This window comes from Heloderma suspectum, chromosome 1, assembly GCF_057233095.1.
Source record: "Heloderma suspectum isolate Gila_16-S chromosome 1, 16-S_ref, whole genome shotgun sequence".
NCBI lineage: Eukaryota > Metazoa > Chordata > Lepidosauria > Squamata > Helodermatidae > Heloderma > Heloderma suspectum.
In genome coordinates, this window is record NC_139458.1 from 77,167,207 (window position 1) to 77,194,915 (window position 27,709).

Here is a 27,709-nt window from a genome sequence, read left to right on the forward strand (position 1 = left end):
ATGTTTGCTGTAATTGGCTTTTCCCCATGCGCATCACATAAAATGTTGCCTGATTTGCAATTTTTGCAAATTGAGTAGATCCTGTGGGAAAGAAGGTGGATAGTAGGAGGTGTGAGCATGTGGGATCTGCAGAACTGAAATGGGCAGGGGGAGCTGAGATGTGCATTTGCCAAAGGGAAATTAAGGGCTCAGTTCTATCTGGATGCCCATCAACCTCTGAATTTGGAGGATGACAGGCATCCTAGGGAGAGAGGGAGGAGCATGGAGGCAGGCGCTGCCTCTGTACTTCTCCTACTCTGCATTTTTGCTAGATCGGTGTTTTTGCCCATCTAGCTAGGGCTTTGCAGAGGGGAAGGGAAGGGAGGCTGGGGAAGGCTGGGGATAGCTTGTATCCCCGCTTCCCCTGTTCCTTCCCCTCCCTGCCCACAGAAATGCACCATTCTGTCCTCTCCAAGGTCACTTTTGCAAGCTCAGAGAGGCAGCCGGCCCAGTTCTCTCTGTGCCAGCTGTGAAGGGGAGGAGTGCTGTCTCCAACCTCAGATCCAGGAATCTGAACTGTCCTATGGCCCTCCAGATGCTGTCTAGGGGCCACAGGATTGCTCTCTAAGAGTAACAACAGTGCAGAAGGACTCAAAAAACTGGGAAAGGGTGTGTGATGCATAAATGTCCTTTGAGGGAAAAGAGTGGAGCAGTTGGACTTCCTGCATTTGGGCTGCATATCAGAGCAAAGGGGAATGAAGGGAAATTCTGATCCCTATTTGTTGCAGAGAGGAATTTTAAAGCTATGTATTTTAAAGAAGTCTAAAGCCACTTTGAGTGTCATTTTTTGGTAGAAAGGTGGGGTATAAATCAAATCAATTAATTAATTAATGCATTGGCCCAAACTACCCAGCACCCTATTCTAGAAGAGTAGCTGTTAACCTGCTGCATCTAAAAAAAAGGAAAGGGGTCAGCTCCTAAGGTACCTGAACGTTGTTGCTTCCATGTAATCACATCCCATGCCAATCTGGTAACATTTGAAATGGGACCTATGATAGCCATGGTAGCTGTGCCAGCACTGCCCTCCCCACCAAAACCCAGAAGCCAACAGCACTGGCCCAATACAGATAACTAATTGAAAACAGAGTGTGAGTTTTACTGTCATACCCACCGTGGGCAACAATTCTCACTGACTTCTAAGTTTTTAGATGAATTGCCAATGTATTTTCTGGTTTTCCTCCACAACCATGAAAGCTAGATTCTCTTTATCTCTCTTGCGCGTGCACGCGCGCGCACACACACACACACACACACACACAAAGATAAAAGTTGGATTCTGCAGAAAGTATGGACTGTACAAAGCTAAACTCCATGATCATAGCCAGGAAGATTCTTAAATCCACGCACACTGACAGTAGGCTCAACTGCTGGTGAAATCATTGGTTTTCTGGCATTTTTTACATCAGGGATTAAAAGGGACTAGCTGTGTTGGAGCTATTCTGAAAGCGAAAGAGAGAGAGAGTGCGTACGAGAGCAAGCGAGAGTGCTTTCTTCAGAATTTATTTATTCACCTTACCTACCTCCCCTCAAATCTGCTGATGCTGCTAAGTAAGCAAAATTGTCCAGGCTTATCACATCGATGATAGGACTCACCACTCGAGTATAATCCTGAAAGAATAAGAAAAAAGGAAGGAAATTAAAATTTTGCCAGGAGGGGGAGAGATTAAGCTTTAAGAAATCAGAGACCATGTGATTTATGCACATGGCAGAATGAGAAAAAACATTTGCATACTGCACTGCTTCCCTTTGTTATCTCTAGTTTCCTTGTTGGTAGTAAGACAGAATCTGTGGTTTTTGCACATAAGATTGTTTTTTGCAGCAGTGATAAAGAGTGGAATTCCTTCCACATTGAGAAGAAGGGGAAAACTCATAATACAATGGCGGTTGCTAAATGCTTGTTCTTGATTTTCTGGACACGCACAGAGGACATGGTTTCAAAGGGTTATTGATCAGAGTCACTATCAGATTGCACTAGTGGACTGCTAAGCTTTGATTTTCTGAGGTCATCCTAGGAAAGCTGTTGATGGACTAGAATCATAAAGCTGAGAATTGCTACTCCCGAGGAAAGTCATTTTCCTCTCCTACTAAGGTGGTGGGGACTTCAGTGTCCAAAGTCAGTTCCCTGAAAAGTCCCAGGGGCTGCGCCACCACCACCTTCCACCACTGAATTTTGCCAGTGGCAGCAGCAGCAAAACAATTGGTGGTTTGCCACCGAATTTCAGTGGCAAACCGCGACAGGATTCTAAAAAGGGCACATTTAACTTTAAAACAAGGCTTTAAAGCTAAATTTGCCCTTTAAGGCTGATATTCGGCATCAAATCAGTGACTGTTTTGCTGCTGCTGCTGCTGCAGCACATCTGGAAGTAGTAGAAGAATGGTGGGGCCACCCTTAAAGCTGGGGGGCACTTGCAGCCTAGAGGCTGTGTGTTACCCAGCCTTGCACTAAGGAACATCATGGAGAAATCCTCCTCTTGGAACCAGATCTATATGATGGTTTTAAAACCAGGCAGCAGCATTTTCCTGATGGTTTTCATAGTTTAGTGAAGTCTGCTTGCTTAGGCATTCAATAATAATTGCTCGAATTGAGCATCTTCAGGGGAATCTTACTGTCTCTCCAACTGTGCTTATTGTTTCTACCAGTGGGTCCACACCAGGTGTTCCCAGGGATATGTCTCAGGAACAGCTGGAGAAGTCTATATCACATCCTGAGTAGTGTCCCTAATTAGGCCTCTAATTCCAGATATTATCGCTGTAAACTGAATATCTCATTAAAGAGGTACTCACTCCCCTGAAATGTTGCTGGCAATGTCTAAAAATATATTGAATTAAAGTCATTTACTTCTAGTAATGCTGCTGCTTGAAACAGCAGACCAGACCAGGCATGTACTCACAAGTAGACCTATTCATGGATAAGCAGCCCAGCAGGCCATTCCAAGTGATAGCTCACAAGTAGCTTCCAGTCTTCTAAATTTCACTTACACAGTTTGGGACAGCAATACCTGATGGAGCGCCTCTCCCAACCTGAACCTACCCAGACACTATGGTCAACATCAGAGGCCTTCCTTCAAGTGCCTCCTCTGAGGGAGGCTCGGAAGGTGGCAACCAGGGAGAGGGCCCTGATTATGGAATGCTCTCCCTGTTGAGGACTGCCTGGCACTGACACTGTCATCTTTTCAGTGCCAGGTTAAGACCACTCCCAGGCATCTGATAGTATATGATGGGGCATTTACAGTATGTCAGTTGTTTCAATCAGGTCTAGTATCTTAATGTAACTGTGTTAGCGGTTTAAATTGTTTTAAATTTAATATAAAATTAGAGATTTTATATTATGTTTTTATTATCTTGTATTGCGGTGTCTATTTTTGTGAACTGCCCAGACAGCTTCGGCTATTGGGCAGTATATAGATGATGATGATGATGATGATGGAAAATAGGATAGGGTGAAATTAAGATGGTTGCTTGCAAGAAAGGCTTCCAAACTACCATATCAAACAGTAGGCTGGAGCTTTCCTCTACCAGAGGATCTACTAAGAAGTACTGGGATAATTCCTGCAGTGCTTTTTTCATGTGCTGACTGCAAAATACAGAAAGCAGCATGGAAACCTATGAAGAGAAGAAGAGGAGAGCTTGCTTCTTCTTGCCCCAGAAACAACTTTGGAAGGGAGTGCTGGTGCAGACACAGCCCATAAGAAAAACCCATAGGAAAAATCTGGGGGCTGCCTATCTGGGTAGGAGTTAAGGAAGACAAAGGAGTGGGCAAAAGTGCCAGGAGCTGGACTCTCTCTAAGCTGTTTTAATGCCAGTAGACATGCCAGATGTTCCATGTTTAGGCAATAAAAATCTATGGGCCGGAGATAACAGTTAGTTCTGGCATTGACAAGCTCCAAGAGATCTACATGCCAACTAGCACAGCACATCAAACACAGCGACTTCAGAAACAGTGGCCTTGAAAATGGCATGTGAGATGCCTGCCTAAAGTGATGGAAATGGTCTACCCCATACATTTTTGACTGAGGGATTGTGTCACTCTTTGACCCCAAATTCTGAGATCTGGACACAGGGATGAGGAAGGAAATGTCTATAGGTATATTTAGTAGACTTGTTTATATCAGTATTATAATGGACACTGTTCCCCATGCCCCCCCCCTCCCCCCTGCAAATCCTAGGAATTATAGTATGGGACAAATGCTAAGAATTCTGTTAGAATGCCCCGACCCCTCACAGAATGACATTATCGTGGAATGACAAATAAATCTATCAGATATATACTATCCAATACTGCTGCTGAGCCACTGCTCTTTCTTTGCACTCCCAGGACCCAGTGCGAGTGCAACAGGAAACCCGTGCTAAAATAACCCTGGAAACAAGCCAAACCACTCATTTCCGGAACAGGGCAGGTTAGCAGAGCTCCCTTCTCCGAGATTGCTGATCTCCCCTATTCCGGACAAGAGCATTTTGGCTTGTCTATGCTTGTTTTTGGAACCGCTCACTTCCCATTGCGATAATGGTGGATCCTGCTAGCATGTGGGCAGTGTGTGTACTGCCCATGAATCTACACTGACTGAAAATGAATTGACATATTTCCTCACCCTACAAAGATCCAAGCCCAAAATTATTACCTCTACCCAGCCTCCACTCACCTGGGAAACCTTCCTAATTCAAGACACACTCTACAATTAAAGGTAGGTCTGATCTTAACAAATCCAAGCACAATAATGACCTGAAAAATATGTGAGTACTGGAACATTCATCCCTCCATCTAATAACAATAAACTTCTGGAAAATTCCAGGCCCAGATCCTCCTCTGCTGCTGAGCTGTCCAGGTACGTCTCCCCCTGTGTAGGAGCAGTCAGTGAGCTGCCACCGCTATTGTTGCTCGTGCCAGCAGCATGATTTTATGATCAAATACAAAGCAGACATTTACGGGCTACTGAGAGGGAGGATTTATTGAGCTGAGGCTTTTTAAGTCACCAGTTTTAAGGTTTCACCTTCTTCCTCCTCTTGGCACTAAGCTGAACGTATATGTAATTTGCATCGACAGCCGTTCCTCCCACCTGTCTCCTGGGCCCTGTTAACTACACAGGAGCATTTTTTTTCTGAGAAGGAGGAGAAAGCCAGCCTCAAAGGCAGCAGGAAAATGAGCCCTACCCACTTCATCTCTGTCACTGCAGATTTTTCAGCAGCACAGTCACATCCTCTCATTGACCCCCTTGGCACATCCAGGACAAGAGCTGCCAACTCAGCTGTCTTGCTGTTCTCTCCTTCTACCCCAGGGTTAGCACCTTTTTTCCAAATGAACTCCACACAGTACATTATTTTACAACTCAGGAAATGGACTCCAGTGTCGGGATATATTTTGAAGATCATGGGTCTTGCTATGGTGGGAGGAGCAATAGCAGGCAGGAAAGGGAATTCAGCAACCAAGGGGAAGAAAATGCAATGCCTCATATCAATTTGCAGCAGTTTTTGTCTTCCCCACCATTGTAGGTGCTACATAGGTGGTGCAAGAAGCTGGATGCCAGCCATTAACAAAAAGAATGGCATGAAGCAGAGGCAGAAGGCAGAGGGAACATGCTCACCTCTTTCACTCTTTGGAGCATAGGTTGCAGCCATTCACTGTTCACTTCACAATGGCTGTCCAGGAAGGTGAGAATATCAGCTGTTGCAGCATCAGCACCTCGCACTCGAGAGCGGATCAGCCCTGAAAGGGGGAGTGGGAAGCAATGGGGAGAAAAGGGTGGTGGAAAAGAAAAGGACAGAACTGTTTAGGGAAGAGATAAAGGGATGCTATTTAGATCAAAGTCAGCCAATGACTAATGAATTGACCAGTGGCACCCTATGTGCAATATCTGAACCCTCCCTTTAGCCAGGAGATGCAGGAAGCTAAACAGGTTGGGGAAATAACAGCTAATGACTTCCTGTAGCAACGCTATCCTGGCTGAAATAACATGGATGAGACATGCAGTGACCTGAAAGTGTATATGAACATTACAGGTTAGGTTTTGTTTTTGTTTTTTGCTGTGTGGTTGTCTTACAGTGCTTTACAATGCACCTACTCCTTTGTACACACAGTGGGATTCATTTAGGGGCAACAGGACTTTGGACTGTGTTGCTGGAGAGCAATGGTTTTGTGTCTGTTATGTGTGTCTCCTCACAGGGTGTGCTGGCTCAAACAGTTCCATTTTGCCCGCTGGTGTAGACATCGCTGACCAGGACAAATCAAATGGTATATTTTGTGCCTGACCTCTAGTAACATGGGCCAAAGAGGAAGCCCTTCAGCTGTTCAGCTATTCTGGCACCTCCAGAGATCGCAGGCCATTAAGCCAAATCTTCCTCCCATTCTAGGGGCTTCCCCACATGTGACTAAAATCCTGCACCTTTACCAGGGATTCTGCTTCCAGATTCCTTGTGGGATTAAGATCACCTCCTTTACATGTGGTTTTTTTTCCAGGGAGTTTCTTTCTGGGCAAGTTGTATAGATTTCGTTATACTGCCACTAGATGGTGCTGTGGTATAGCTGCGACGTAGCGGGTTTCTGGAAATTCACCAGGAATTTATCACGCTTCCAAGTGCAAGAAGATGTCTTACCGTGTTATCCCTGTTGAGAACAACACCGCTATAATGGCTAGAAAGCATGGTGTCAGGGTGGAAACTGAGCCCATAGAACCCCAGAGCAGTTCTGATTCTGAGGAGGATCAGCAATCCGTGGGAGAGGAGCCAGCTCATCCCTCACAGGCACAGCAGCTGGCAGAGATTCCTCCTGCCAGCATTCCTGAGATAGTGACCCTGGCAGTGAGAGAGTGCGGGAGGTGGGCTTGCTAGACGCTCGATGCAGACGCAGGGAGCGACGAACGATGTAGGGCGTGGAAAGGAGGCGTAGCGCCTGTTTGGCACGCAAGCAACAGTCGCGTCCCGTGGACCCAAGGGAAAGAGGGAGGAACTCTCCCTAGCCCATAAGTTCAGGGTCTGCAAGTGATTCTCCTTCAAACAGGGACCAACTGCCTAACTCGGAGCATAGGCTACTCTGCTGTTCATTGCTTAGTGGCTGGTGATTAGCATCTGAAAGAGCCATTAAGTTGTAAAAGGATTAAAGCCTTGAAAAGAATCCTTTTGTCTGTGTCTTGAGTTGGCTATTGGAGTAGACTGAAAGAGGCCGCTAGGACGCTCCTGGCACATGGGAGGTGCCCTGGAGTTTGATGACATCATGTAAAATGTAGGTGGCCAATCCTGAGTGCACAATAAAAGCCTCATGTTGAAATGCCCTAACTTAATCAAGCACCAACATACCACCTATTAAACCAAATCTCACTGTAAACTTATCTGTCATCTAGAAGAAATTTGAGTCTCCTTCCAGAAGTGCTTGACATCATGGATGTTTCTCTTTGTTAAGTAATGTTTCCTTTTATGTTTACCTGGAGATCCCACCCCTTGGACCACCCCCTAGGCATAACAAGTTGTATAGAGAGCACCCACGCTGCCTTTCTTCTCCCCTAGAGCCATCCTCCTCCTCATCACCACTTCTCCTTTCCCCTGAAGAGTCCTGTTCTTTGCAAGTCACATAGGAGCCTTGCTCCCTCCATGCACTTCCCTACACTTTTCTTTTCCTATGCTCCTTCTAAGGCCCAAGAACCTCCTTGGATCACTGCCTTTCACTAGGACCCAGACAGAACATAAGAATTGGTGATAATTATTTTCCTCTCTCTTTGTAATTTCTTTACCTTTATCTCTTTCCAAGTCTCACTGTAACTTCCCTTCCCTTCCCCTCCCCCCTCCCTCCTCCCAAGCTGAAATCACATGGCACAATTGCAACCCAACCCTTTCTCAAACACCCCCCTAAGGGTGAAATATAATTGTGTCTGTCCCCTGATGGAATGGATAGCAAACTGAATTCCAGGGAAAACAGAGCCAGGGTCCCAATGGGAAGAGTTCCCCTACCACACAATTGAGCTAAATTCCCCCTAGTCTGCATTCCACAAGGGCTTACTCCCTGAACATATCTGCAGAAGTGTTTGGAGAATGTGCCCTGAGCGAGTATGGTAACAACAGGAATGGTCATTCTAATGCTTCCTCCTCCTGATTCTTCTGTTTTCCTCTCATCATGGGAACCACTGGGCTGACTCCTTTTTCGAGATGTGCAAAACATCCCTGAGAAATAATGCTGGTCTTATTAAAATTCTTTTTGCTTCCTTCAAAACTCCTCAGCTGTTTCACCTGAAGAAGGACCTGCAAATTGGCACAACTCTGAATGGAGCAACATTGGGGAAATGAGCAGGGAGGTGGTAGAACATCACCCATTCCCAGGTACCCTGTGTGGAACACTGCCCATACTGAGTGTGCGAACCTCTTTTGGATGAGTGTAATAAATGGAGGATTCTGCTGGAGCACTGACCGTGCCTCACTCCCTAATAGGTTCATGACCAAGATAAGAGGTAGTCTCAGACACAGCATTGAGGTTCTCCGAGCTGATAATTCTTGGGTTGTATAATTTCATGCTGAGGCCTCCTTAACAATAGGAGTGACAAAAGAATTAATGGCCACCAAGACACCCATGGGCCCCAATGTACATTTGCTCAAATGCATTCTTGATTTGGTTTGTTTTTTTTATTCTGATCAGATGGTGGAAGTAATCCATGGTAGGAAGATCTGAGTGGGTATTCTGGCAGGCAGAACGTGGCACCACTTTGAGACACTACTATCCCCATCCTATGCCCCTATCTATAGAAGCCTGCTTTTAAAGACCTAGCCTCTTCTTTTCACACTTTCCCTTATTTTACACATGCACAGCTGCCACTGCCCCATATACTGATCACAAAATTCAGATCTGAAGCTCACTGAGGGCTCTTGGGCTAACCTATGTCCTAGGGTTATTGTGAGGATAGTATTGGATTACCCCTTGTGCACCACCCTGAATACACTTTTGCAATTTGTTTGAAACATGTAGTGCAGAGGGGGGGGGGGGAATCCCTGTTTGTATAACTGATGGACGGATCACTACTGTACTTAAAGTTGGGCTTACGGTTCCTACTGGCCTCCCAGGGAGTGGTGAACCCTTTAAAGTGGTCAACCCCAGAGGCTTAAGGATCCAAATTGTTTCCAGATAGGTTTGGGGGGCTTCTTTAGCTGCTTTGGCTTGTTATTTTTGTTGAAATCCTGGAATAAGAAGCTGAGAGTCAGTTGACACAATAGTTTCTAGACATCCTTTCTTGGCTGCCAGTAGAGTGAGATGAGGGGAGATATGATAGCACTCTTCAAGACTTGAAAGGTTGTCACAGAGAGGAAGGCCAGGATCTTTTCTTGATCATCCCAAAGTGCAGGACACGGAACAATGGGCTGAAGTCACAGGAAGCCAGATTCCGGCTGAACATCAGGAAAAACTTCCTGACTGTTACAGCAATACGACAATGGAACCAATTACCTAAGGAGGTGGTGGTCTCTCCCACACTGGAGGCATTCAAGATGAGGCTGGACAGCCATCTGTCAGGGATGCTCTGACTTGGATTCCTGCATTGAGCAGGGGCTGGACTCGATGGTCTTATAGGCCCCTTTCAACCCTACTATTCTATGATTCTGTGATTAATGAAGCAACAGGGAAGGTGACCTGAACACAAATAAAGGAAGTCTTACAGCAAATCTGACTGAACACAACCCAAAGGCCATTTAAAGACCTCTTCCATCATGGTATTTCTTCTCTCCCACTATTATGTCTGTACACTCTCATCTAGTGGAGCTTTTATGAGAGGTGAAAGAGCTTTTATAATCTAACTCTCCTTCATTGGATAGTTTCGAATCTTCAGGCATGCTGCAAAAAGTTTTGTATTGTCCTTCTTGGACACAGTCATTCATGTCCACTCTGACTGCTGCAGACAGAGGCAATAGCAGATGCATCCAGCCCCAACTCTGGTCAGGCTTTATTGGGTGAGTTTCAGTTTTTAGCATTTAAAGATGCAGAGAGGATACCAACCTCTGTCCATCACTGCTAGCATTAAAAAGGTGGGAGAAGTTGATGGCCTTTTTGTGGAGCAGATTTGTGGAATATAATCAACTGCAAGAGCTGGACCATAAGGAAGGCTGAGTGAAGGAAGATAGATGCTTTTGAACTGTGGTGCTGGAGGAAATTTCTGAGCGTGCCTTGGACTGCAAGAAGATCAAACCAGTCCATACTCCAGGAAATAAAGCCAGAATGCTCACTTGAGGGAATGATATTAAAGGCAAAACTGGAGTACTTTGGCCACATAATGAGAAGACAGGATACCCTGGAGAAGATGCTGATGCTAGGGAAAGTGGAAGGCAAAAGGAAGAGGGGCCAACCAAGGGCAAGGTGGATGGATGATATTCTGGAGGTGATGGGCTCGACCTTGGGGGAGCCGGGGGTGGCGACGGCCGACAGGAAGCTCTGGCATAGGCTGCTCCATGACGTCACGAAGAGTAGGAAGCGACTGACTGAATAAACAACAACAATTGAAGGAGAGTTTTGTTCCAACTAGCCTGAAACAAGCTGTAGGAAGACAACAAGAAGTCCACCCTGGATTCCCCTGAATGGGAGATTATGCCAGTATCTAAACTCCCTTTTCTAGCTAATGTGGTTGTCAGTCTGTGGCCCAATAGCTCCATATACTCCTGTTGATACAGACTATTCTAGACCCATTTCAACCAGGTTTCTGACCAGGATTTGTGACTCTCTTAGTGACCCTGCTTGATGGCTTTCACCAGGAAAAATACTAGGGAATGTAGCCCTGTTTATTCTCTTGAACCTTCAGCAGCACTTTTACCATGGCATCTCTCTGGATCAACAGCATGGGTTAGGAATATTAGCGAGCTCTGATGTATGGTAGTTCTGACCTTGACTTGCTGTAAGATTCCAGAAAGTAGCGCTAACAAACTGCTATTCAAAGCCCTATGAAGAGAGACTGAAAGAACTGGGCATGTTTAGCCTTGAGAAGAGAAGACTGAGGGGAGATTTGATAGTGCTCTTCAAGTAGGGAGCACTATCAAATAGTGCCTTATTACCTAGGGAGGTGGTGGGCTGTCTCACACTGGAGGCATTTAAGATGAGTCTGGACAGCCATCTGTCAGAGATGCTCTGACTTGGATTCCTGCACTGAGCAGGGGGTTGGACTCAATGGTCTTATAGGCCCCTTCCAACCCTACTGTTCTATGATTCTAGGGACAGCAGGAACCACCCCTTCCCGAAGGGAAGTATTCACCACACCCTGGACCCACCCAGTCATACCCCCTCAACTGGGTTTTTAGCATACAAAATCGTCTCCAGGCCGCTCACAAGATAAAAACAATACAACAATAAACATTAGAATTAATACAAGTCAATGACAATAATAAACAGACATCCTTTCCATAAAATACTAAAACAATAGCAGCCCAAATCATCAGCTGTCTTGCAGAAAACACAGCTCAGGAGAAGGCCAAGGAAAACAAATGAGTCTTGAGGGCTTTCCTTAAAGCTTGTAGTGATGGGGTTTGATCGACTTAAGTCAGTTGTACATTCCAAAGGCAAGGGGCCACTGCAGAAAAGGCCCTCTCCTTCATACCCACCAACGTGACTGCGCTCAGAGGCAGGCAAGTGAGAAGAGCCTCTATTACCAATCTTAAAGTGCAGGCAGGCTGGTATGGGTGAAGGTGATCCTTCAAGTAACTAGGCCCCAAACCATTTAAGGCTTTAAAGGTTAAAACCAGCACTTTAAATTGCGCTTGGAGGTGCACTGTGGAGTTTTGGAGTGGTTTGCAATCAATCTGCTAATGACACCCAGCTCTATTTCTCCTTTCTGACTAAACAAATTGTGGCAGTTTTGCACTTTAATTAGTTGCCTGACGTTTGTAACCGGCTGAATGAGAGTTAACTAATTGAAACTCATTTCAGACAAGCTATGATTGCTCATGGTGGCCCTTTAACTGAAGTAGTGGAAGTGCCTGTCCTGGGTGTATCTAAAACTTGACAATGCTATTGGATCTGGCCTTCTCCCGGATAGACAGGGAAAGCTTTGCAACCCTAACAAATGACAGCCAGGATCGGATATTGGGAAAGGCAGCTCTGTCAGGGGTTGTGTGCTGTTTTTTACTGGATCTAGGAGAGGAGCTTGGCTGGTTTAGAGGAGGATCTTATACGTCCCCTCTCCTCAAAAGTCTTCATTTGCGCTGTCATCAGCTTCCTGTAAAAGAAGGCAATGCTTGCAAAGTTGGTCATGCTCACCTTCTCGACGACTGTTGCGTAGACATTTGACCTTTGGTATCTTCGTAAGGAGCTGGCAGTCCTCAGCTGAAGAGGGGAGAAAACAGTTGGCTCAATTGCCTCGTTGACTTAGTATCGACAGAAAAACTGCAATTAATTCTTCCCATGCGTCTCAACAGAGGGCAAAGCTTTACTTTCATTATGGTATCAATCAATCTGTTGATCCCAAAAGAAATGGCCTTAATTCCATTGCCAAAAGTATCACTCAAAGAATTCTGCTTGCCTGTCATCTCCCTCCTCAAATGTTCAAGTCAGCATTTCTCAGACACCCCTCATGTTGCGCCACCCTTCTGCAAGCTGGCACCCTCCAGATGTGTTGGACTACAACTCCCATTATCCCAATCCAGCATAACTGGCTGGGGACAACTGGAATTGTAGTACAGCAGGAGCCAGCTTGCAGAACGCAGCGTTACACTGTAGTTGTGTGCAAAGAAGCCCAACAGATCCTTCTCCTTCACAGAGTGTCCACAGAAGGGGGAACTTCGAAGCAGAGTTGGTGTGGACTGGAAGGGACTGCGTAGCCCTTCCTCTGCCAGCCAATTTTCAACTGAATTTCCTTCCCACTATGCTACTTTTGCCTCTACGGGGTTCCAAACTGCATTTGCAAAGTGAACCAATATTCAGATTGTTGGTGGGAGGAAGTGTATCTGCGGGAGGGGGGGAGATTCAGGGGGGAACAACCAGCAGGGGGAAAGTTAAGCACACCCTTCCCCACTATCAGGGACAGCCCAAGACATTGTTTTGCCTGCTTGAGGCAAAGGCTAAGATGGTACTTGTCCCTCCAATTCCAAGTACAAAAGCCGGCTAGACCAGTAGCTGAATCTTACTTCAACCTTGGTAGCAGGACAGCGTCCTCCACTGTATCTGAGGGCTGGGGAACAGTCAGGGGACTGCCACCACTTCCCCCCACTATCTGCTACCTGGGGCAGTCATGTTCCGCTTAATGGCACTGCTGACCTTGCCCATGATATCTCCTGTCATGCAAATCATCCTTTTCTGAGGGGACTTTGCAAGGGAGAAAGGCTGCTGATACTTGGTTATATGCAGCTGACAGTCTAGCATATAGTTCAACCCTATTGAACAGCTGATACCAGAAGCTTAGGATGTAACAACACGTCACATCTGAAAACATGTGTTTCACAAACCTAAATTTGCTGGTCAATGCGGAGAGGGCTATTTGCACGGGGGAAATGGTGGGCTGATTCATCCCCATAATTCCTCCCCCTCCCCTTTTTACCCCAGCAAATTCTGAGTCAGGAAAGAAGCCTGGCTGGGGAGGAAAGCAAGAAAAGGTGGCTGGGAAAAAGTCAGCAGGTGGCAGAAGGGCATAAGCTCACCCTACCCTCCCTGATTTTCCCTTGCAAATGCCACCCCTGTCCCTGCATTAGTATTACAAGGCAAACACAGACTTGGGAACCAGTATTTGCTCTGTAACACATAGTTCTGCCTGTTGACCTTTAGAAAGAAGTGAAAGAGGCTTGTGCCACAGGTACAGGTTGGAAACTAAATGAAAGAACAGGAGTGAACCAGTGGTGGCTGGTGGCTCTGATTTTGGTGAGGCTGTAAATCCATTCTGGGTTTCAGTCAGAACTGGCCAGAACTCTAAAGGAACTATCCAAGGCGCTAAACCTACTTTGGGAATAGGGTCCAGCACCTTGGATAGCTCCTTTAGAGCTCTGCCTGGTTCTGACTGAAACCCAGAATAGAGTCACAGCCCCATTGAAATCAGAGCCACCAGCCTCCACTGGAGTGAAGATCACTGTAGGAGAAGAGAGGCAAAAAAAGGAGCTACTGGCTAATAGCAGTCCATCCTTCACTAAGGATCATTCTTATCCATTTGTTTTTCAGGACATTCTCTATCATGAAGTTCTAAAGAGATCTAATGGACAAAATATTAAGCTTGACTCTGGGAAGCCTTGGCTCAAACTGGAACAACGTAAACACCATTATAGGGAAGTTACAGGGCTTGGGAAAGGCACCATTATGGGGCTTGGGCAAGACACTCAGACTCAGCTCTTTGTCTGTAAAGATAAACCCAGCATTACATGTAATTTGTCTCTGATATAGCAGCCTGAGGTTGTCTACATCCCACGTGAAGCACACTATAAACTATGAAGACTACTCTTGACAGAGTGGGGTGTCCTTTTGTCTCCCTTCAATTCACCTCATTACAGAGCACTCCATTCAACTGCAGTACTGTAGATGAAAGAGACTATTTGGACCATGTCTGACCACTGGAAAATCATGTCCACATGGTTTATGGCAAGAAATGTAAGCTGAGTCTTCTTTTCCCTCTGTTCATCACTTTGATTTTCGCTCACACCCTAACACCAGCAGCGTTATATTCTGTGCTCTTTTCCACAACTTGCAAAGCCCCTCACTTATCATCTTTGCACAGCCTTGGAAAGATGCACTAAGGCTACAAACCAAAGTACTTTTCTTGGCTCCTTCATCCTGGAGCTTTTCCATTTCTATAGCTCCTCACTGCCTGAAAATATTGCTCTCATTTGGGCAGTTTGTCAGGAGCTGTATCACTGAGATGCAGTGAGAGGTACCCTAGCTTAAAGGCTACAGAGATACTGTTGGACATCTGCTAGGCAAGGAAATCCATGTCCCAAAGTAAACCCATGAATCCATTTTAGGTTATTCACACTCCAGGAACACAGCAAAATCCCATTCTAGCTACACTAACAATGTCCAGCTGAGATGCTCCCTCATAGGTTTGATAGTGATCCTTGGAGAATGTGTGTTGAAAGACGAAATAAAATAATAATTTATTTATTATATTTTTAATTCACCCAATAACCAATGTTCTCTGGGCAGATTACAAGCAGTTAAAAGACTAAAATGCCATACAAGGAGGAGAACAGGAGAATTATTCAGCATCTTATTTAGATAAGATGCTTTATAAAGTGCATCACTCAGTATACTTGAGAACAATGAAAGGAGCATCCGAAGACTGTTGAAAATGCAGAATGTGCAACAGGTGAATTTGGGCTTCAAGACACAAGGGGAGGGGACATCTGACACACTGAGGAAAGTGAGAGAAGTGAAAATAACTCTTTGGTTACCCTTAGAAACAGGTGACATATTGCTCCCCCAACATACTTGAGGGGTCAAAAGGGACATTATATACTATGTGGACCTCAGAGTGAGTGAACTGGCTGACGTTTCACCTGGGAACAAAGGAAGGATGGGATGACAGGGGCACGGGAGTCCATGGTGCTGGATCTCCAGTTCTGCTGTGCCTTTTCTGGCTGAGTAGGGGGAGCTGGCTCGGCATCAGTCCCTCTTTGTAAAGGAGATGAAGCCATAGCCCCTTGCCAATCAGGAGCTGGGGGTGGGAATATCGGCACTTCTACCTACCCTCCCTCCCGACCCACAGCCAGGCCACTGAGTTCACTCCACAGCTGATGTTTGGGCTTGTGAACAGGGGCAGGGAAATTGCTCATTCCACAGAGCAGGGTAACTCTGAGTAGGCAATGGGACAGTCTTTAAGAACATAAGAGCCATGCTGGATCAGACCAAAGGCCCACCTAGTTCAGCATTCTGTTCACACAGTGGCCAATCAGCTGCCCATGGGAAGCCCTCAAGCAGGATTTGAGGGCAACAGCACCCTCCTGATCATGTTCCCTGGCAATTGGCACTCAGAGGCATACTGGAGGCAGCATATAGTCATCATTTCTAGCAGCCATTGTTAGCCTTTGATTCTGTGACAAGAGAAATGGGAATGTCTCACAAATTTAGGAACGTGGGCATATAGGTAACTGCCTTATATCAGATTAGATTATTTGTCTATCTAGGCCAGTAAGGTCTATTCTGATGGACAGCAGTAGTCTGGGGTCTAAGGCAGAGGTCCATCCCATTACCTGCAGCTACCTGATCTTTTTCACTGGAGCTGTCAGGGATTGAACCTGGAACCCTCTGCATGAAACCATGACCTCTACCACTAAGTTGTAGTCACTCATGTGAGTCTTTCCTGTACTCCCATCTGTCAGTGATGTGTACCTACTACAACATAATAAAATTACTATATAGAGACATGTGAGATAATTCAGCCTTACCTAGAGAGGTGCACAACTGCATTTTTTTCACTGTTGTAGCCTTAACTGTGTGCTTTCCTTCACTTCTCTGGCATTTTTGGTTCAGATTTCTGAGTCTCCAAATCTTCTTGCACCATAATCAAGAGTATCTGCTGGTTACAAGTGCCCTGAACTTCCAAGCCTAGAGCAAAGGCCGCCTACCATTTGTGGATGCCACCAACAGTGTGTTCTGTCTTTGCCACTACAGCTCCTTTAGAAGCTGTGCCACTGGTCAGAGCGAAACTAAAAATGACACTAAGTGCATCATTAGCAACCAGATCTTTAAAAAATAGCAGGCATGTTTCACCCACCACCACCCCACACCGATTTCTGTTGTCACCAATGGGAATTTTCCTTCCAGGGCTAATAGGAGCTAGGAGAGGGAATGATTTTCACTGGAGCTGTGGTGGGAGTTGAAAGGGTTACTCCTCCCCTCCCTGCATATTATGGTTCTGACAAAATCCCCCCACATCTGCTAAAGAAAAAAGAAAAGTTGTGGTTATGAATGATACATTTGACATCATGCCTAGTTTGGCCCACAGATTGGGTTCCCAGAAAGGGAGGAACTGAAATTTCTTAGCCCTTTGTTTTGGGAACTGGGAAAGACACTGAAACATTAATCTGCAAAGCGTAAACACTATTCTCTTGCTGCAGGTTCCTGGAGGAAGGATAATGCCTCCTGCAGTAGAATTCCAGTCATGTATTGCCCTGGGATAGTTCTGTGCTATCAAAACCTCAGCCAGAACCTGTGGATAACAACCCTAGTCTGTCAAGAACACAGTACAGCATACATTATCTCCTCCCTCTTGAACTTATATAGTTGGGACATCTATATATTTGTGGCCCCGGACCTATTCCCAAGACCCCTTATTGTCCAGTGGTGCCGATGGAAGGTTTTTTTTATCAGCTCAATTGCCATGCAGGGGGCAATTCTCATGGGGAATTGCAGCTAGGGAAAGAAGGATTAGACCCCCCCCCCCGCCCTGCAGGCAATGAAGCTTAGACAAAAAACTTCCCATTCGTGCAGATGGGAGGTTTTTCTTAAGCTTAGCTGCCATGTGGTGGTGGGGATTTCTAGGGAAATCAACAGCTGATGAGGGAAAGCTTAACCCTCTCTTTCCTGTGCACTGTACCCCCACCCCCAATCCCCCCTCCAAATGACAATTAAGCTTGGAGAAAAACCTTCCACAGATGCCAATGCAAAGATTAGGTCCCAAAGTCTTTAAGTGCATGGCAATGCCGCTGCTTATGATAACGGTCCACAAAATGGTGATAAATGAAACGAATGGAATGTTTTGGCTTCCTGGCCAGGACAGTCACTCAAAAAGATGCTACAAAGAAATGAAAACAAAAACTGGTTAGTTTCTTTTCCTTGGGTGGAAATTAAAATAAGCACAACAAAGCTTTGGCCCTTCCTCTGTCCTCTCTCTCTTTGTCTCTCTTTTCCCTCAGATAAAGTCAGGAGAGGAAATATTTTGACCAAAGGAGAAAAAATGTAAACATCAATAAAATGAATAAAAAGCAAAGAAGATAATTAAAGAGAATGTGAAGAAAAACAATACTTACGATCAGAGCTGAAGTCATCTACTAAAATTATTTCCTGAATCAGGTTGGCAGGGGTGCGATTCAGAACACTATAACAACAACAACAACAAAAAGTCTTTGTCATTCTAAATAAAATAGATTCCCCTTAATGGCCTTGGCCCAGTAATAATTCCAGACAGATCTCCATACCCAGACTACAGTTTACACGTAAGGAGAAGCCATGTGAATTTCTCAGTGTGGCTTCTCGTCACAGTAGCAGATGCCTTTTTGAATATTTGGAGTGCACCAGGTGTGTGCCGTAGCTCCTCATTACTTGTGATCCTGGCAAGGCTGGGTTGTTGGGTGTTTAACAAGCCATCCGCAACCCTAAAACAGCCTATGGGTTCTGGGTGGCTTATCAACCACCCTAACAACCCATCTTCGCTGGGTTTGCACGTAATGAGAAGCTGCGGCTGGAGGGGCATGGATTGTCAACCTGGTGCCTGCGGTGCCACAACCCACCATGGCTAATTAGCCACGGTGGGCTGTGGTGATCATGCAAACCAGGTCTACCTCTATCTTGCTTGCAACAGCCTGCCACTGTAGTGGCTTTTTTTCTAAGGGCAGTTTCAGCATATTATAGAGCAACGATCTTCGCTAGTTTTCAAGTGGGAGCCACTTTGGAACCCCTCCCCAAACCCAAATTCAGTGTGAGAGCCACCTTCGCTTACTACTAAAATCAACACAGAATTAACACAGAATAATCAAATGCAAAACTTACTTTAATGTTTTGGATTCAACTTCCATCAGACCCAGCCAGCATGGCCAATGGCTAGGAATCCTGGGAGTTGTAGTCCAAACTATTTGGAGGGCACTAGGTTGGGCAAGACGAATTTAGGCTTTCTTCATACAGAGCTTTTAGCCTGCGATTGAGATGGCTGGGATTGAGATGGCTCTCTCTCGGAAGTTTGCGGGCTCTTTACATGATGCCATGAACGTCCAAGGCGTCTCCTGCTCTAAATGCGCTTTGTTCTGTTTTTAAATAGATCGCAGATAATGAGGTATCAAATTACGCTGTTGTGTTCCGCTTGAGTTCCCTCCATGAAAAGAGGAAAAGTGGCAAGAAGAGGAGCAAGATCAGTGAAAGATAATGGAAGACTCAGATACAGGGAGAAGGAGCGGGGAAGGGGAGGGAGGGGAAGGAAGAGGGTGAAAAAGCAAGTCGTAGTGATCCTGCATTTAAAACGGAAGCAGAAAACCCTGTTTTAAATGCAGGGTTTTAGGCTGATGTAGAGATGCCCTTAGGCTGCAATCCTAGGCACTTTTTCCTGGGAGTAAACCTCACTGAATACAATCGGACTTACTTCTGAGCAAACATAAATAGGATTGTACTGTTGATGTAACTGCCCCCACCACACAGTCACAGGCACACACGCATGCGCACAGACATTCAGTGAGCTCCGATGGCCAGGAAAGAAGCAAGTGTTGCAGTGCTAGAGGGGGAATAAGGGAGGAGGCGGAGAAGAGAAAGGAGCAGGTCCATCATGAGGCAAAGGGAGGGGGAGGAGATGCAAGCAATGTCTGTTCTCATATGAGAATGACTGGAAGGAAAGTTTTCATGAACATTTTCAAATATCCTGGAACTACCCAGAGTTTAGTGGAATGGCTTTGGCCATTTGGGATTCCACTGATTCACATGTTTACCTTTATCCCACCTTCAGCTCCAGAAGGAATGCCTTCAGTGGAGGCTGGTGGCTCTGATTTTGGTGGGGTTTAAATAGATTCTGGTTTTCAGTCAGAACCAGCCAGAACGCTAAAGGAGCTACCCAAAGTGTTGAACCCTATCCTCTCTGCTTCAGCTCCCCCCACCCTGTCTGCAAAGTAGACATAATAATATACATCTACCTTACAGGATTGTTGTAAGACAGGAGAACGGTTTTTCTGTTGAGGGCCACCCCTTCTCTCTCTCTCTCTCTCTCTCCCCCCCCCTCCCTTTCTGCCATGTTCTTTTTTCTCTCCCTCTTTCTCCCCACCCAGTATGCTGCTGGGGGAGGGACAAATCACCCTTGCCAGCAACAGTTCTGTCACCAGGTTTTTGAGGACCCTTGGGGAAGACACCATCAATGGGCCCCCTCCCTCAGTAAGCCTACTTTCTCACCAGCGTTGTCACCAGCTGCTATTGTTCCTCATCCTCTTAACCATCATTGCTGCCACTTGCTTGCTTGACAGGCAGATAGCCAGTGAGCAAGTAGGTCATGGTATCTACTGCTCTGGTTAAATCGACACTAGTGGTTTTTATCGGTATTGAAGTGCACCGCTAACTGTTGGGACACATTATGCATTCCATATACCACTTTTCTAGTGTTATTTCCCACTTTTTCTTCCATATTATCCAAAATACCACAAAATACCAAAATACCACAACAGTTGTCACTGTATGCCTTATGAGGTATAAATGCACAAGAGGGATATAGCATCACCATGATGGGATTGTATTGCTATGACGCAAGGTGTATTTCTGGCCCTTCTCACCACCTCCACTGTCTGGGCCAGAGTGAGAGGCAGGTGAACATGGCAGGTGAAGAGGAGGAGCAACGCCAGGGGGCTCTTGCTGGGGCGTAGGCCCTTGGCAGGTGCCCTACTATGCCTACTCTTGACGCCAGTCCTGGCCAGAAGTCTGAACTGATGGCTTGCAGAGGGCTTTTAAAATGAGGCTGCATGCAGTCTTAGAGCTATAGGCTGACAATCTCTGTTGTAAGACATGCAGAAATAATGTATAGGTAGCAATTTGAACACTCTAAAAACATTATATAAGTACTAAATATCATTATGAGGGACCAATTTCCCCGAGACATCATCCAGGGTGATGTGCTGCAGACCGCACCAGCTGTCTGGAGTATGTTCCAGGATATATCTTGTGGCAAACAGCTGGTACAGACACACCCTGAGTGACAACCACTTCATGCAGAGCAAGGGGTGCCCAATGAGCAAGCAGTTCATAAGAAACAGTTGTTTCCTGTGGTGCAAAAGTTGTCAAGTGGGGCAAACAGTTTGTGACTGACAATCATCCCCTGAAGATAACAGAGATACCAGTGGGAAAGCTGTTCAAGATGCCAATTTTAAAAGTTTCTGGCACATAAGCAACGAAAATAATTTCTAAAATCCCTTTTGCCTCTTGGCAGGAGTTCTAAATCTGGGTGAGTATACACTGGCAATAATTGATCTACAGGTGCTGTCCACTTAACCTTAATTTTGTGGAAGGTTTCAAATGTACAAGATAAGTACAAAGGAAAGATCAATTACTGCCCCCCCCCCCAAAGCCCAAACGGTGGTGATGGGGAGAAGTATTAAAGAAAAAGAGTATCTAAACAGTAACAAGTACAACCCCATAACAAAATGTGGCAGTGTATCTCTGGTGTGTTACCTGAACCTATGTCTGAAAAAACAAAAGCTAACATCAACTTTTGATGTTAGGAGTCTCTTATCTAACTTTGGTCTTACTTCAGGTGCAAATTTTGTTTTGTTTTAGTTTTGAACATTTAAAAGTACAGCCAATCTGCATGCAAGTCAATGGAGCGTGAGGCTTCAGCATGCAACGGAATGCTAGATTTGGCCTGAGAAGAGGTCTGAGCGGGCAGTTCAACTAGACTGACCTTTTCTACAACTGGAGAGATACGGGGGATAGTTTCCTGGGAGGCCAACCCAGCCTCGGCCTCACCTCTGACCTGCAATATTAACAGTGGACATCATTGCAGGGCTACTGTAAACTATTCTTTCATAGCACCACCGCCCCCGCAGTAGAGGTGTACAAGTAAACTACACTGCAGAGTTCCTGTATACTACTCTCTCAGGTCAAAGCAACGGATAACACTGCCTAATACATCTGGAAAATACTGCATGGTTGCTGTAAACCACGGAGCCTGACTTGCAGTATTCGATGTGAACCACACTGCAGGGCTATCATTCTGTACGTATGTATGTATGTATGTAAAATATGTTTAGGCAAAGCCTCCTCAAGGCGGTTTACAAGCTAACATTTTAAAACAAAAAAAGGAAGAGATAATTAACTAAAACAACAGTATAAAACATTTAACACAACAGTAAAGCCTCCAATTTATAAAATAAAGTGGACAACCATTCACTTAAAAGCAGACTTGAAGATCCAGGCCTTTAAAACCCATTTAAAAACATTCTGTGCTAGGCTATTTCCTAAAGGTGGGGCCATGACAGAAAAGGCCAGATCTCTTAATCCCACCAGTCTAATAGATCTTACCGGCAGGCAGATGACCAGGGCCTTTGTGGGCCCTAGGTAGGATCATAAAGGTGCTGGTGGTCCTTTAAATCCCCTTCATGGATCACTGCCTTGTTGTGGCGAAGGGGCTTGCGTAACTCAGTGAAGCCATAAGATATGCCGTGCAGGGCCACCCAAGACGGACAGGTCATGGCAGAGAGTTCTGACAAAATGTGGTCCACTGGAGAAGGAAATGGCAACCCACTCCAGTATTCTTGCCAAGAAAACCCCATGGAACGTATCACAAGGCTAAAAGAGATGACGCCGGAAGATGAGCCCCTCAGGTCGGAAGGTGTCCAATATGCTACTGGGGAAGAGCAGAGGGGATTTCCAAGTAGCGCCAGAAAGAGTGAAGCGGCTGGGCCAAAGCCGAAAGGACACTCAGCTGTGGATGTGTCTGGTGGTGAAAAGAAAATGCAATGCTGTAAAGAACAATATTGTTTAGGAACCTGGAATGTCAGATCAATGAATCAAGGTAAGCTGGAGGTGGTCAAACATGAGATGGCAAGATTGAACATCGACATCTTGGGAATCAGCGAACTAAAATGGACAGGCATGGGCGAATTTAATTCAGGTGACCATCATATCTACTATTGTGGGCAAGAATCCCTTAGAAGAAATGGAGTAGCACTCATAGTCAACAAAAGGGTGGGAAAAGCAGTACTGGGGTACAATCTCAAAAACAACAGAATGATCTCAGTACGAATCCAAGGCAAACCATTCAACATCACAGTAATTCAAGTCTATGCCCCAACCACTGAGGCCGAAGAAGCTGAGGTTGATCGGTTCTATGAAGACCTACAACACCTTCTAGAACTAACACCAAAAAAAGATGTCCTCTTCATCATAGGGGATTGGAATGCTAAAGTAGGAAGTCAAGAAATCACCGGGATAACAGGCAGGCATGGCCTTGGTGTACAAAATGAAGCAGGACAAAAGCTAATAGAGTTTTGCCAAGAGAACACGCTGATCATAGCAAACACTCTTTTCCAACAGCACAAGAGGCGACTCTACACATGGACGTCACCAGATGGTCAATATCGAAATCAGATTGATTATGTCCTTTGCAGCCAAAGATGGAGAAGCTCCATATAGTCAGTAAAAACAAGACCTGGAGCTGACTGTGGCTCAGATCATGAGCTTCTTCTTGCAAAATTTCGGCTTAAATTGAAGAACGTCGGGAAAACCACTAAACCGTTCAGGTATGACCTAAATCATATCCCTGATGAATATACAGTGGAGGTGAGGAATAGATTTCAGGGATTAGACCTGATAGACAGAGTGCCTGAGGAACTATGGACGGAGGTCCGTAACATTGTTCAGGAGGCAGCAACGAAATCCATCCCAAAGAAAAAGAAATGCAAGAAAGCAAAGTGGCTGTCTGATGAGGCTTTACAAGTAGCTCACAAAAGAAGGGAAGCGAAAAGCAAGGGAGAAAGGGGAAGATATACCCAACTGAATGCAGAGTTCCAGAGAATAGCAAGGAGAGACAAGAAGGCCTTCTTAAATGAACAATGCAAAGAAATTGAGGAAAACAACAGAATGGGAAAGACTAGAGATCTCTTCAAGAAAATTGGAGATCTCAAGGGAACGTTTTGTGCAAAGACGGGCATGATAAAGGACAAAGAAGACAGGGACCTAACAGAAGCAGATGAGATTAAGAAGAGGTGGCAAGAATACACAGAAGAACTATACAGGAAAGATCTGAATGTCCCTGATAGCCATGATAGTGCGCTCACTGAACTTGAGCCGGACATCCTAGAGAGTGAAGTCAAGTGGGCCTTAGGAAGCATTAGTAACAACAAAGCTAGCGGAGATGACAGTATTCCAGCCGAGCTATTTAAAATCCTAAAAGATGATGCTGTTAAAGTGCTGCATTCAATATGCCAACAAATCTGGAACACTCAACAGTGGCCACAAGACTGGAAAAGGTCAGTTTACATTCCAGTTCCAAAGAAGGGCAACGCCAAAGAGTGTTCAAACTACCGCACCATTGCACTCATTTCACATGCCAGCAAGGTGATGCTCAAAATCCTACAAGCTAGGCTTCAGCAGTATGCGAACCGAGAACTACCGGAAGTACAAGCTGGGTTTCGAAGAGGCAGAGGAACTAGAGATCAAATCGCCAACATTCGCTGCATCATGGAGAAAGCAAGAGAATTCCAGAAAAACGTCTATTTCTGCTTCATTGACTACGCTAAAGCCTTTGATTGTGTGGATCACAACAAACTGTGGCAAATTCTTAAAGTGATGGGAGTACCAGACCACCTTACCTGTCTCCTGAGAAACCTGTACGAGGGTCAAGAAGCAACAGTAAGAACCAGACATGGAACAACCAATTGGTTCCAAATTGGGAAAGGAGTACGACAAGGCTGCATATTGTCACCCTGCTTATTTAACTTATATGCAGAGTACATCATGAGAAATGCTGGGTTGGATGAATCACAGGTCGGAATTAAGATTGCTGGGAGAATTATCAACAACCTCCGATATGCAGACGATACCACCCTAATGGCAGAAAGCGAAGAGGATCTCAAGAGCCTCTTGTTGAGGGTGAAAGAGGAGAGTGCAAAAGCTGGTTTGAAACTCAACATTAAAAAAACGAAGATCATGGCATCTGGTCCCATCACTTCCTGGCATATAGAAGGGGAAGAAATGGAAGCAGTGACAGATTTTACTTTCTTGGGCTCCAAGATCACCGCAGACGGTGACTGTAGCCATGAAATTAAAAGACGCTTGCTCCTTGGGAGGAAAGCTATGGCCAACCTAGACAGCATAGTAAGAAGCACAGACATCACCTTGCCGACAAAGGTCCGTCTAATCAAAGCTATGGTTTTCCCAGTAGTAATGTATGGCTGTGAGAGCTGGACTATAAGGAAGGCTGAGCGCCGAAGAATTGATGCTTTCGAACTGTGGTGCTGGAGAAGACTCTTACGAGTCCCCTGGACTGCAAGGAGGTCAAATCAGTCCATCCTAAAGGAAATCAACCCTGAGTGCTCATTGGAAGGACAGATAATGAAGCTGAAGCTCCAATATTTTGGCCACCTAATGCGAAGAGAAAACTCCCTGGAAAAGACCCTGATGCTGGGAAAGACTGAAGGCAAAAGGAGAAGGGGACGGCAGAGGATGAGATGGCTAGATAGCATCACGGATGCAATGAATATGAACTTGAGCACGCTCCGGGAGAGAGCGCAGGACAGGAAGGCCTGGCGTGCTATGGTCCATGGGGTCACGAAGAGTCGGACACGACTGAACGACTGAACAAGGTCCTTTAAATAACCTGGTTCCAAACCCTTTAAGACTTTAAATGTGCTTACCGGCACTTTAAATTAGGCCCAGAAAGATATTGGCAACCAGTGGAGCTGATACAGAATTGGTGCTACATTCTCTGATTGCACCACCTGAAGCTTCCAAATCATTTTTAAAGGTAGCGCACATTACAGTAGTCGAGTCTGGATGTAACTAGGGCTTGGATGACTGTAGCAAGGTCTGCTTTCTTCAGACAGGGATGCAGCTGGTGAATCAGCTGAAGCTGATAAAAGGCATCCCTGGTGACCACCTTTGCTTCCATAGATTGCACTGAGTCCAGGAGAAACCTCAACCAGCGCACTTGGTCCTTCACCTCTGTAACCCCTCCAACAAGAGTCTCACACCTACATCCAGATCAATAGCTTTCTCCACCCAGTGCCATGTTATCTGGATTAAGCCTCAGCTTCTTTGCCTTCATCCATCCCAAAACTGCCTCCAGATAGTCTCTCCCAGCCAGAGCCCTTCCAGACTATAATATAGAGACAATGAACTGCATTTGCTTTGGAACCGAGCAGGGCTAAATAAAAACTGAGCTAGAAAGAGCAGAAGCTCTTATCTATATTGCTATTTTTGGGTGGGTGTGTTTTTTGGATGGGAAGGACACTAGTACCCAATCCTGGTTACATTAAAATCATGAATGTCTCCATTGATTTCTATGGACAACTTTGCTTTGTGAATAATGTCCTGGGGACATTTAGAAAAACCTTCTCAGTGTGAACTAGGAAGCGACCTACCCAGAGAATGAAATGGTTCTCTATCCCCTTTTTATATCTATGTGCCTCTTCTGCCATCTTCTTTTGATCGTTTCTCTTGGAGAAGGAAAAAGGAAAGCAATGGAGCAAAGGAAAACAGAGGAAGAAACACATAGAACTGCCCACCTTCCACTCTCTTCCTTATCTCCATCTGTGCTCCTTGTCTTCTCTTTCAGCAAGACTCACCTCATCTTGAAGCCACCCCAGCAATGCTTCCTGTTAATCAAACACTTCCCGCCAGCAGATTTCATTACTCCTCCCCCCAGTTTTTCTTTCCCAATAGACTCAATGTCCCATGGCTACTGAGCATTCTCAATTCTCACTGGGTTGTCTGTGCCACCCCCCTGACTTCTTTTTAATAAATATTTTTTGTACTGCTGCAAGCCTTGGGGTTCCCCAAAGCCTGCCAATACCTCCCTCTTGTGCACGGATTGTGTTGTTTTACCTACATAAGGATGGGCACTTGCCCCTGAACTTCAGAAATAGCGGGAATTATTTGTTCTTATATTTGCTTAAAAACTAAGAAGAAATTCTCTGGCCAAATGCTTCAGATTTTAGCCAGTGTACAAATGAAGAATACAAAAGTCAATATTTCCAGAGGATATTAGAGAGCCTGCAATAATAGGAACAATACAATTTAAATTAAATAGCACTGTAGAGTGTTCAGATCCTTACAAGGACACTGTTAGATAGCTCATAATTATTATCCCCATATTGTGAGGCCACCTATCGGTTCACAGCAGAGGTGAGATTCAACCCAGAGATGCCCCAGTCTTAGCCAATACATTGCAGCAGTTCTGCCTGGATGTTTATTTTCAGACTTGCCAGTTGCCCCCAAATTTCAAATATACTGATTGAGTCTCGCCATCTTTGAAACAGGAGTCCCATGGGGCCTCAAACTACTAAAGGCAGGCATAGAAACTCATTAGCGGCTTTTAAAGATTTTGGCCTTAACGTTTCTCATCCATCGGACTTCCTCATCATTGCCATTCCCCAAAGTGACATTAAACTTCTGTTTAGGAAAACAACTCTGTAATCATCAATAACAATTTAATTACATGTAATTTTCAACAGGTGCTACTCCAATGGCTAATTAATCAAAATCAAATCAGCCCCTAATTGTCATGGAAGGCCTAATCCACCTGCTGTGCTTTTGGAAAGAAAGCAGTTCTGATTCAGAAGCGTGACCAGCCGCCACAAGATAAGCAGGCAGTGCAATTTTTGCATTACACCTCCTGCTTGCCTGATTTTCCTGCAGTCCTGTGTAAACTTGAACGAAGCCAATACTTGGAACAAAGCAGTCCTTTCCATACTTCATCTACCCCATAGCACTTTGCAGTAATTACTTAGTGGTAGGGGCACTGGCTGTGTAGGCGAATGCAGCAGCAATTATACTCACAGTAATAATTCATGCCCAGCCTTGTGCATTCAGATCCATTTTATTGAGATACATGCCTTACCTCAAGCA

General features: G+C 45.3%; 1 protein-coding gene across 1 annotated transcript in view; it reads right to left on the bottom strand.

Moving 5' to 3' along the window:
- GALNT16 (polypeptide N-acetylgalactosaminyltransferase 16) overlaps nucleotides 1-27,709 on the bottom strand; it is a 211,899-nt gene that overhangs the window by 48,906 nt on the left and 135,284 nt on the right. Inside the window, exons 4-7 of the mRNA XM_084847928.1 lie at nucleotides 17,932-17,999; nucleotides 12,245-12,310; nucleotides 5,619-5,740; nucleotides 1,560-1,647 (exon numbers count right to left, since the gene is read on the bottom strand). Coding sequence (XP_084704054.1) covers nucleotides 1,560-1,647; nucleotides 5,619-5,740; nucleotides 12,245-12,310; nucleotides 17,932-17,999 — 344 coding nt within the window. The remainder of the gene's footprint in view (nucleotides 1-1,559; nucleotides 1,648-5,618; nucleotides 5,741-12,244; nucleotides 12,311-17,931; nucleotides 18,000-27,709) is intronic.